Raw genomic sequence first — 12443 nt, forward strand, 5'->3', positions numbered from 1 at the left:
TTGACTGACCTGGAACCCACCTAATTAGGCTAGGCTGGCCTGAAATCTCCAGGGATCTGCCTACATCTACCTGTCCAGCTCTGGATACAGAAATGCAGGCAATGATGCCCAGGTTTTTTTTTTTTTTTTTTTTTTTTTTTTAAATATGGTTCCTGTGAATTGAGCTCAGATTCTCAGGCTTTCAGGTAAACAGTTACTTTTTGACTTGTCTGCCCAAACTCCAGGCAGTTACTTTTAGATTTATTTGACATTCGGCTGTTGAGGTTCAGTCTCTTGCTATTAACGCTAAATGTGGGCCCCCAAGACCTGGTTGTCCCAGAAATGAGTCTGCATGTACACCATGGCCCCAAGTTATTTCTGATTGGTAAATAAAGATGCCAGCAGCCAATAGCTGGGCAGAAGAGACATAGGTGGGGTTTAGGTTTCATGGGCTTGAGGGTGAGAGGGGACCACAAAGAAGGAGAAGGTGCAGGAGAGGAGGAAAAAGAATCCGTCATGGGTTAGGAGTCAAGATAAAGTAGCCCTGAGGGCTGCCCAATCAGAGTTAAGAGCAGCCCAGATCAAACATAATAAGTAAGTGAGTTATCAATAGGAAATAGATTCTAACGGCATAGAGAGTAGTCTCTGCCCAGCTCTTGTGTTGTTTAAGGCTTATTGTAAATATAAAGGTTGTGTGTGTGTTTCATCTGGGAATTTAAATAGCTAAGGCAGGGTAGAAATCTCCTTTATATATTTCTACAACATTCGACGTCACAACCGTAGCAAAGGTTTTCCCTGATAGGTCATGTTTATGCTTTCATCAGCGGTGAGTCCACAGATGAAACACCTGCGTTCCCAAGCGCCCAGGGTCGCTCACTTACGCTGCTACTGCTGCCGAGGTAGAAGAGAAGGTTGTCGGGCTCCTGTGTCTTAACGTTCAGTATCAAGGTGTTGTAATTGGTAGAAGAAATCTGAGGCTGGTAGGCGCGGATGCAGTCTCTGTCTGCAGACACAGCAACTTTGATCTGACGGGGAGAAAACAGCATCCTGGGACTTAGTGACATATGGGGGGCAGCTCCCCAGGATGTCAGAGATGCCAGACCACTCACTCTGTGAAGAGTTTCCTCTGTGCAGAACTCATAATGCTTTGGGCTTTACAGAGTGAGGCAGCAGACCAGGATGAAAATTCCTTTATTTGGGCAAGCCATTTAGATAGTGGACAGTCCTTTTAATTAGGCTATGTTTTATTTGCTTATTTAGAGACAGTGTAGACTATGTAGACCAGGCTGACCTTGAAACTCATGATTCTCTTCCCCTCAGCCTGGTGTTATAGCTGTGTATTACTATTAAAAATTTAGTTTTTCTTGGATTTTGTTTTGCTTAGATTTACTTTGTTAAATTTTGGTTTTGGAATAGTGTGTGTGTATGTATGTGTGTGTGTATGTGTGCATGTGAGTGTAGGAATTCCCAGAGGCTATTAGAGGGCATCGGAGCACCAGGAGCTGGGTTACAGGCAGTTGCAACCAGCTCCTGACCTGGGTGCTGGGTTCCTTTCAACTCCAGTCTTCCACAACAACAGTAAGTACTTTTAACAGCTGAGCAACCTCTCCAGCTCTTTGTGGCTTTCCATGGGCTCTTTTATTCAGGAAACTGTCTCACTCACATTAAGATTGGATACCTTGTTACTGTGGGCTCTTAACCACCTGGCCCACGGGGACTGTTTAACGATCTTTGCTCAATAAAAATGCAGGGGAAATATATTTACTATATCACTCAGGAAATAGCTATTGAGTGGTTATTTACTACATATTGCTCTGATTCATAATTATCTGTGTATAGATTTTCCATTAATTTCTCTTCTAAGTTTGTATTAGCCATGGTATTTACAACCATAACTTTAGCACATGTTTTCTTGGACTGTGTGTGTATGAAAGAGAGGGAAGCCAGAGCCCATGTTAGCCTGCATCCTCTTCTAGAGGGGAAGCTTCAGAAAGACCAAGCTGAGATCAGGGGTCACACTCTTTTTCTCTAGGGCCTCACACCATGGCCATTGTATGTAGTGGGACATATTTAAAAATGGTCGCTGGTCAAACTGACTGTCTAAAGAATGGTGGCTCTGCCTAACTCAGCCGCCCTGTTCTGTGGCTGGAGGCCATGTGCACACCATAGCTAGAAACGGCCAGCCAGAAACACCAGCCCTGCCACTCATGAGACGCACAATGCTTGGCTAAGCCCAGACCATCTTGCCATCCACGTGGGCCCGGTAGGAATGAGACTCTAATGCTTAGATTATCCAAAGGCTTTATATATTTGGTAATGCTCAGTAACAAGATGCCCACACAATTAGAGGTGTAACCCAATACCCGACCTAGATATATCAACTACCTTTGACTGCTAGAGTCAGGCACACATCTGCTTCCATGTTCCCTTCTCTCTCCTGTGCTCTCTTTCCTAGCTCCTCCTCTTCCTTCTCCTCTTCCTCTCCTTACTCCTCCCGCCTTAGCTCCTCCCAACTTGTGGGAAAAATATCCCACTACAATTGTATACTCTCTTAGGAGAGTCTTACTATGGTGTGAAATGAGTGAACTGATCCATGGGTAGTTACAAAAACGATTCTTCAACTTTGACCTCTCTGGTACCATATGCATTTAGTGACATAGACTTGCACATCATGTATGGATAGAATTTTTTTTTTCTCAGAGTCCCGGAGGACAAGGCCAATCCTACCCATTCTGGATGGTATCTCTGCATTAAAGGTAAATCAGTAAAATGAAGAAATGGCACCAGATGTTACCACTAGACTATAATGTCTTCCTGACACAAAGGCTAAGTTGTGGAGTCAGGCATTAACTATGAATCCTGTTAAGGAGAGAGAGTGCTTTCCTAAGAATCTTTGAAATACTCTAAAAATGAGTGGGATTCCAAGAAAAATGGGTTCAATATCCCGAGATGAGCCTAAGAGGACATGGGTTATTGGGATCTGGGCCTGTAGACGCTTCAGGGGACTTGGGGTGGCTGAACACCATGCCCAGGGGAGTTGGGGTGGCCGAGCACCATGCCCACTGACCTCTCCAGGACTTGTGAGCAGGAGCCCAAGCGTCTGGATCTGTAGTATGAGGAGCCCCCAGCCCAACTCACCGAAGCTGCTTGTTTCCGGGCCCGGCTGATCAGCAACTTGATCTCGGACAGGTTTCTGCTCAGGTTTTCTTCCAGTGTTTTCAAAGGCTTCAATCGATCGAATAAGAGGTTGGCTTGCATTTCCATGTCTTTCATTTTTCTTCCAGCCAACAGAGCTAATGAAGACGAGGGGCAAGGGTTGGCAAGAGTTAAGCAGGAGGAAAAGAATAAAAAGGAAGTGTGTCTGTTATTAAGACAGGGATGAGATAGAACAGAGTGAGCAAACCCTGAGATATATGAAGAAACCATGGACAGTTTGCATTCCTTGGGGCCCCTCTCCTCCTCAAATGCCATTCTAAAAGCTAGAACACTGTGCATCCTTGTGTACCCAGCTTTCTCTCAATCAGCAAACCTCAGGCTTTCAAAACAGGGACTTTCAACCCACAGACGTACTGGTCATTGTGGAGTTACGCAGAAGGTCGTTTGTCTCCTGGACTGTGGCATTTACTCTGGACAGGTCCTCTGATGTGTTGAAGACCCTTAGGCTCAAACCCAGCACGTCCTCCAGTGTCTTCACTGCACTCTCGTTGGCTGCTGCTGCCAGATCCCTGGTTTTCCTGCCTTTCTCTCTCATATCTAAAATAAAGGAATGGGCAAGCATGTGCCTGCTGAAAAACGTATGTTGAATACAAAACAAGCTTTCTTGCCTTTTCATGTCAAAGAAGTTTGCATGTCACATGTTTGCATGTCTACCATCCCTTTAAAGAACCAATGAATATCTGGATACTTAATTCTACATGATTTCAGTTACACAGCATGACTACAAAAGCCTTGGTTAGTGGCCACGCCCTTCGTATGTTCTTAGTATGTTGGTAAGCTGAAAGTACTTTTAAATTTTTATTTATTTAGTGTGTGCATGTGTATGCATGCTTGTTCATGTATGTATGGTAACCTGGGTGAGGATGTCTCCATGGTGCTGTTGAGACCTGAGAATGTTTCAGCACACACAGCGAAATAGTCATTCTTGAAAAAAGCCACATAAAAGTGTACAGCTATCAAGACAGGCATGGTGGCACATGCCTACAATGCCAACCAGGAAGCAGGTGCAACGCCATCATGAGGTTGAGGCTAGCCTGGGCTACGTGGTAAGAACCCAGGCAATAAAGGAGAAAATCCCCATGTAGTCCTTTGCTCCTCTCTCAACTTTTCTGTAAGTTTGAATAAAGAGTGTTTGTGTGTTTTATTAAAATAAATGAAAGGTCATTTTCCTGTGGGTGATCAGAAGGGGAAAAAGAAATTTCGAGATGAGAAGAGTAGCAGGTAAGTCTTGGAAACGTAACAGGGGATGTCTGGAGTAAGGCACATAGCTCTGAACAGCACCGTTCATTTGGGGTTGTGACTCGAGACTCATTTAAAGCCTTGGAGAACCCATGTTTCCAAATCATCAATAGTAGTGATCAATAGGCTGGTTTCATAGTGTTTTCTCATCTGAGAGAGGAAGAGCATGCAATAAGAATTCTCTAACTCACTGTGTTCACAGTGAGTCCGGTGTTCCATGTTCACAGGGAGTGGATCTAGCTCTCCCTCCATGGTTGGGCAGGAGTATTCTCTTTTCTCTACACTTGGCCTCTTTCCTTTGTGCTGCATCAAAGCCACTTTGAAAGCCATTAATTAAAAGTGGTGGCCAAACATCACTAGTCTTTTAAGAGTGTAATCATAATACCTTTAAGAGTGTGATTTGATGTATTCATTGATTTTAAAAAGTTTCATGTCCTTCACCTGTAAGTCATATCCCTTCCCAAGTTGAGGCTTAATCAACCTTGGTCTAGTTCTAGAGCCGCAGTTACCAATAAGCCCTGAGGCGGGACTTCCTCGGGCTCCTGTGAGATGCTTTTCCAAGGAGAAGGTATGCAGACCAGAAATCTCTGTTCTGTTTACCTCCAGGGTTTTCTCTGAGTGTCATGAGGGAGTCGTTGGCCTGTTTTGTGATGTTATCCACACTCTCCTGAAATTGACGCGTCAAATATGTCAACTCATCCAGCTTCAGCTTAACGCCTATGTGAGGGAGAAAGGACGGGTTCACGTCAGATTAGTCTGCTAGGACACCGCCTTTATCATATCTCAGATGTCAGCAGGACATATAGCTTCCTGCAGACACCTCAACACTGACAGTTTTCCCGGTGATTCTTAGCACAACTCATCATAGATATGGCCGGGGGTGGGGGGGTGGTTTTTTTTTTTTTTTTTTTTTTTATCATTTTGTCTATTTTGCTATTATCTTCATCACTACTGCTTGTTCTCGAATTTTGCACCTAAATTTACAAGAGCACAAAGATGAAAAATGTTTAAACTGTCTTCTCTCAGACTATAATTTTCAACCCATGTTGGAACTTGCCACCTCAAGGCTCTCAAATCCTGATGGCAGTCTGGCTCTTCATAAGTCCTGATCAGTAACTCTGTCCAATCCGCCCTTCTTTATTCCCTCCCCTGAATCTGGACTCATCTCAGTTTCCTTTAATTTACATGGTTAGATCAAAGCTTTTACAGTTTCTGTTCATAGTATGAAACCATATTTAACATCCTGAGCACATGATCAGAACATGGAACTTTAACTGCCAAGAAGTTCACAGTGTAATGACCTAGAAGGGCTTTTACCTGTGCAAACTCAAGCCAGTGCCCGTCAGCACTTGTGAGTTAGTAAGCAAGAATTGTGAAGATCTAATATTGAGAGGACAGGGTAGGTTCTAAACTGTCTCACTCACAGAAAAACGAACAAACAAAACAACTCCCTGGCCCAACCCTTGGTTCAGACAGCTGCAAGAAAGTCCAGTCCTTAATTCATGGAGCTATGAGAGGAACCACTGCTACCCTTACAAACTGTCTGCATCAATGTGAGAAGCGTATCATACAGTATGAAAATTCAATGCCTGCGTATTTTCTCTTACAGAACAGATTCTCGCCACTTTATGTTATGCTTCTTGGATAGCTCTTACAGTCCCAGACAAGTGCTTGCTGAAACTCTTGAACTTCATAGGTGCTTATGGGAAAAGATTTACCATTTATGATTTAATCCAGTGACATTTCAACTGTCATAGTTCTAGCCAGGTGAAAAATGCAAACACAGCATTAGATATAACTTATTTCAGCAAGAAATTGGGAGGTTTGAGAGAGAGAAAAAAGGAGGAGCCCCTGTATTCAGAGTCATCAGAGGTGACCCCAAGCACACCAGGAAGAATGACGGAAATGTCAATCCAAGTAGTCCCTGGAAGTCAGTCATAAGGAAGGGTTAGCTACAGAGCAGCATATACATTTGAGTAAGCAGTACCACCACAGCAAGATTTGGAATCAAACGACACTCACTTGAGAGGAATGCAGTGTTAAAGAGATAGACATGGGGAGCTTCAAGTTGCTCTAGGAAAAGAGCTGAGTTCTCCCAGAACACTGTCATTGTGTTCTCACCCAAACTGACCTTGCTGCTTCTTCCTGGTACTGATACTTTCTTTTAGAAACCTGGACGAGCGCTGAAGGACTGCTTTCCCCCGAGAAGCCAGGGATTCGGAGACCTGAAAAACAGAACGGTTGGTGTACAGGAACCTCCCAGAGAGAGCAGCCCCATCAGAAGAGCATCAACCAAGCTCCAAGTAAGAAAGCCAATCTCAAAGCCTGAGGAGAAGGTCACTGTCTGAGAGGAAGACCCCAGAGACATTTTTAAATATATAAAGAGGGGAATTGGCCGTTACACAGCTGTGAGTAAAAGGGGTATTTATCAAGAATTTATCGGGAGAGCATCAGCGTCGTTATCGAGGGAAACTGAGATTTGCCCTTGTTTTTAATAGTAGTCATTGGTCTTCAGAAAGAAGCAAAAATGACCAAAACCATAGAATGGGGTGGTACAATGCACTTCCAGCTACCCCCAAGTCTGGGTCAGAGCTCGCTTGAATTCAAGTGAGGAATTCAAAGCCATACTGTGCAGCATAGTGAGACCTGTACTGTCAAAATTATTTAAGAACTAAAGGGCATATGATATATAACACAAACAAATAAACAAACAAAACCAAGCAAGCAACCAAACAAACAAATCACAAATGGATTTCACGAGAAAAGAACGTGGAAATATATATATTAGAACCACTGAGTGTATGGTTAAAATTCTTCTAGAACAATGACTCTCAGCCTTCCTAATGCTGCCGCCCTTTAACACAGCTCCTCATGGTGTGATGACCCCAACCATAAAATTATTTTCATTGATACTTCATATCTGTAATTTTGCTACTGTTAATGAATGATAAATATCTGTCTTTTCTGATGGTCTCGGGTGACCTGTGAAAGTGTCACATTTGAACCTTGAGGTTTGTTTCAAACAGGTTAAGAACTGTGTTCCAGAAGAACCTTCCATGGAGTTCAGAAAAAGGAAGACGCACAAGAAGGCCAGATATTTCTCACCAAGCTTGTCTTATTCGCTGTCTTGAGAGCATCCGCAGCCAGCCTCTCTGCTTCCTCCGTCAGTGTCTGGATGCTGGCGTGGACATGTGCTGCACTGGTGGCGTTCAGTGACACGTTTCTAACGTTGTCCAGGTCTCTATGGAATCACCATCGTTTCAAGATGTTATTCAAAAATAAAATTGTGGACACACTCATGGGCAGAGTAGATTTCTACTGACCCTGAAAGATTTTTAGTTTCTTTCTTCTTAAAAAAAAAAAAAAAAAAAAAAAGCCAGGACTAGCAAGCCATGGCTTCTCCTCTACACACAGAAGTTATGACTGGAAAGCTGCCTGTCATGACAACACTACTCAGAAAGGTTTTTGATTAACACGGAGACCCATGATGGCCATTTCCTGTAGAGAGAGAGCCACACCACCAATCCCCACTATCGGTCCTCTACTATCTCTGATCCATGTTTAAGTTCCCAGTTGGTGTGGGGTACCCCTGCCTGTGTATACTGGTTATAATCTCTGCGGTAACCCACTTATTAATTTCCAAAAGGCTTTCTGACCACATGCAGGGGTGCTGGGGTGGCCCCCTAAAGGCCATACCCCAATTTGATGAGATTCGCCTGCAGGAGAATCAGAGGATATTTCAGTTGAGCCTTCATTCGAGCTAGCAGGCACACAGCTTATGAGTTTGCCATCTGGCAAGGCTTTCACTAGCTCTGCAAGGATGATGAAATGTGACCATTGACACATCTTTGCCTGCTGCAGGAATCACTTCGTTCTCCCTCCGACTTTATTGAATTGGTCAATTCCCACACCAGACACCAGCAATCATTGTCTGTCACTATTAGATGGGGGAAACTCAATGATTTGTCAATTAAACATTATGACACTATTTAATGTTGATTGTTGTAGTCAAATTGCTTTCACTACTCTTATACTAAACAATAAAGATTTTAGTCTAGCTGTGGGTGGAGCCCATGTGTCCTCTCTTTTAGGAAGGATGGAAGATGATACAGAGAAGCTGAGGCCCCACCTCCACTTTCTGCTACTGGTTGCCATGGTACTCACCGCCATTGACTTCAGTACCTACCTTCATCAATAGACTACTGAATTATTTTTTTATCCCTTTGATTATGTAACCTAATCATTCATGACACTTCCTCAGCAAGGAGTAGTCTCCCATTCCCAAACATTCTACCCTGCTTGTATTTTTTACATCCATCCTTTATAACAAAGTTTAAAGAAACAAATCCACCAGTTAATTAACACCCCAAGATGAGCTAGGCCTGCTAGCCTAGACTAGGAGGCTGAACAAGCAGGATCAAGAATTCAGAGCTAGCTTGGGCTACACAGTGAGTTCAAGACCAGCCTAAGCAGTTTAGTGAAACTTGGTCACAAGATAAAAAGAAGGGGATTGTGAATATCACTCAGTGTTAGAGTGACAGCCTGGTACACACGTGGCTTTGATTGGTAACTCTATTAAACACACATACACACACACACAGAGGCACACATACATGTGCACACACACATACACACATGGGCACATACATGCATGTGCTCATATACACATACACACAATCACATACACATATACTCACATGCACACACACATACACACACAAGCACATACACACATGTGTGAGTGCACACACACACACGGATTGTGAAACTCAACAGGAAGACATAAGGAAGACTTATTCCCATATTTGCATTACATAAGAAACAACCAAAGTTTTTTTTAAACAAATTGTAAATTCTAAGCCACAATCCAGAGTGCTTAAGTCACCATCTTTGGGGGAGGAAGAACAAGGTATAAGACACCAGTGTTTGATGAGTTGCCTATTAAGTCCAGTGTACAAATAAATCTGGGAAGCAGACTGGCCTAGAGTCATGCTTTGTTTTTAAGAAGATGAAGACAGGTTTAACCAACAGTAGGAGCTATTAGTTAAAGTAACTTTGTGACAATGGCTGGTGGGGTGGCTCAACTAACCACTAGGAGACCAAGTTCAGGTGCCAAGACTCATGTTGGGCAGCTCACAACAGCCTGTAACTGTTTTGCTTGTTGGGGTTTGATGCTCTCTTCTGGATTCTGTGGCCACCAGCATACATTGTGCCATACACAGTCTCACACACACATGTACACACTCACAAACACATGTGTGCATACACATACACACACACACACACACACACACACACACACACACACACACACACCAGCAGGCACAGACAATGATTGGACATGATATCTTTTAGCACTGGCAAAGAGACTTCTATAGGCAGAGTGTGTGCAGCCATATCCTCCATTTGAACCATGAACTCCAAGAACACAAGATCTATAGAGAACACAGCGTCCTTGTACAACTCATGTATAGAGCACTCGAGCACCAATGGTGTGCACAAGCTTTGAAAGCCCGGTATGGTAGCATAGTATTCCGTTTGCATTTTCCCAATGTATGCATGCCTATGGTAAAGAAAGCAGGAAGACAGGGGAGGGAGTCTGACTTGCCACACAAGTAAAATAGGAGTCTCATTTTTACATGATGGGATAAAGGTACACGGGAGAGAGAGAGAAGGCTCAGTCAGCAAAAAGCATGCTGGGTATCTTATCCTCAGATGCCAATTGGCAGAAAAAGAAGCCAAGCATAGTGGCTTGTCATCCCAGTGCTGGGGAGGCTGTGACAGACAGGGCTCAGTTGTCAGCTAACCTAAACTACACAGTGAACTCCTGGTCAACAAGAGACCGATTTAAAATATGTGTACCACACCTGAGGAGCGATATTAAAGGTTGCCCTATGGTTTTTACATGCATATCCACTTAAGTACACATGCATCTACACATATGTGTGTGCTCAAGCACAGGCACACAGGAGTGTGCATACATGTGTGTGCGTGTTAACCCAGCATAAAAGTGACTCAACACTAACCTAAATGGCCACCCTCACCCTTATCAAGGGTCAGCAAGCACTTGCTGGATTATGACACCTGTGCAGCCTTACCTGTCCAAAGCTCCTGCTCCGCTCTGCAACTCAGAGGCATGCTGTTCCGCTCTGTGGACAAGGTCACGGGCTCTCCGTTTGGACATCTGCATGACGAGGTCATCCACATGGCTCCTGATTTTACTGGCCCACAATAGGAGCTCATCTCGGTGATGCTCCAGCTGCTGCATGGAGAAATCAAAATGGACGCATATGCCTACTTAGCTACAAGTGTGCATGTACCCAATGGCGAGGTGCGTGGCTGCTCTGGAAGAGGCAAATTGTAACTTACTGTTAGGGTGTCTTGTGCAACAGCTGCGTGAGTCCTGGCAGCATCCACCCACTCTCTTCCTTTGGCAATGAGCGTTGAGGTCAGATTTTGTTCTCCTTGAAGATGCAGCTTTTTCTCCTGCATCAGAAATCACCAGTTGAGGATATATCATGAAAGAAACTCAGCAGCCAATTTGGCACCGAGCGCCACCCGCTGAAGCCAGTAGCCAGTCCCACTTTATCAGGAGCTAAAGCTGGTGCTATCTATGAACAGGCCTGTGTGGTTGCACTCCTGATTGAGAAGGAGACACTGAGACTCACCCTGAAGTCTTTCAGGTTGGCCTTGACAAGGAGCAGCAGGAGGTTGCTTTCCTGGGTCTTGCTCCCAGCTTCCCTCAGGAGCGCCTCTGCAGCCTGCAGTTCCTCACTGTGGTTTGAAAGGAGGCTGCTGGCCTCCTTCAATGCCTTCAACTTTTCTTGAGGCTTCTGAAACTTTTTCTGAATCTGTGACAATAAGTCTTTGGCGGCCCTGGTGAATAGAGAGAGTTCACTCAGAACATAAACAAAAACAAAGCTCAAGTCTTGAAATGCGAATGAGGAATTTTTACACAGTCATAGTTTCTTCTTGGAACGTAAATGACATATGGTGACTTACTTTTTATTACGGAGACAGGTCTAGGCTATGCTTTTTTGGCTGATATTGAACTCACAAAAAATTTCCTGCCTCAGCGTTCTTTGTTGCTAGGATTATGAATGTGAACCACAATGTTTAGCATGGATCCTGACTGCTTGAGACCAGAGGCAACTCTTCTGGTGCTCACGTGTGCATGTGTGTGCCTGTGAGTATGTGTGCCTGTGCATATGTGTGTGTGCATGTGTGTGTGTATGTATGCATGTATGTGCCTATGTGTGCCTGTTTATATGTGTGTGTGCATGTGTATGTGTGTGCCTGTGAGTATGTGTGAGTATGTGTTCCTGTGCATATGTGTGTGTGTCCGTGTGTGTGCATTTGTGTGTGCATGTATGTGTATGTGTCTGCATGCATGTCTGTGTATGCATGTGTGTCTGTGTGTGCATGTGTGTCTGTGTGTGTGTGTGTGTGTGTGTGTGTATGTGTGTAATGGGAGAAGAAATGCATGGATGTCATGCCAAACATGGAGTTGAGGACACCCTTAGGTACTGGCCCTTACTTTACACCTTGTTAGAGACTGTTTTTTTTTTGTTGTTCACGAACCAGGCAAGCTGGCCTGCAAGCTTCCAGGAATTCTCCCGCCTCCACTTCGCATCTCACTCTAAGAGCCCTGAGACAACAGACCCATGCTAATATGCCTGGCTTTATGTGGGTTCTCAGGAATTCAAACACAGGTCTTCACACTTGCACGCTGTGCTGGATAATTTTATGTCTTCACGACATAGGCTAGAGTCATCTGAGAAGACGGAGTCTCAGCTGAGAAAATGTCTCCATAAGGTCTTGCTGTATGCAAGCCTGTGGGGCATTTTCTTAATTAGTGATTGATAAGGGAGGGCCCAACCCGTTATAGGTGGTGACATCCCCAGGCTGGTGGTCCTGGGTTCTGTAAGAAAGGTGACTGTAAACTGTGTTAATGGTGGCAACTGCATCTGGGCAAGAAACTGAAAGAAGAGGGCGACTTATTTGTAGGG

The 12443-nt window shown here is 44.2% G+C and overlaps 1 protein-coding gene across 1 annotated transcript in view; it reads right to left on the minus strand.

Moving 5' to 3' along the window:
- The window catches only part of Lama1 (laminin subunit alpha 1), a 124928-nt gene that overhangs the window by 22000 nt on the left and 90485 nt on the right, over positions 1-12443 (minus strand). The window contains exons 37-45 of the mRNA XM_034484107.2: positions 11103-11310; positions 10804-10920; positions 10533-10696; positions 7540-7675; positions 6566-6659; positions 5035-5151; positions 3550-3732; positions 3118-3272; positions 861-1004 (exon numbers count right to left, since the gene is read on the minus strand). Of these exons, the coding sequence (XP_034339998.1) occupies positions 861-1004; positions 3118-3272; positions 3550-3732; positions 5035-5151; positions 6566-6659; positions 7540-7675; positions 10533-10696; positions 10804-10920; positions 11103-11310 (1318 nt within the window). The remainder of the gene's footprint in view (positions 1-860; positions 1005-3117; positions 3273-3549; positions 3733-5034; positions 5152-6565; positions 6660-7539; positions 7676-10532; positions 10697-10803; positions 10921-11102; positions 11311-12443) is intronic.

Source organism: Arvicanthis niloticus, chromosome 21 (genome assembly GCF_011762505.2).
Source record: "Arvicanthis niloticus isolate mArvNil1 chromosome 21, mArvNil1.pat.X, whole genome shotgun sequence".
NCBI lineage: Eukaryota > Metazoa > Chordata > Mammalia > Rodentia > Muridae > Arvicanthis > Arvicanthis niloticus.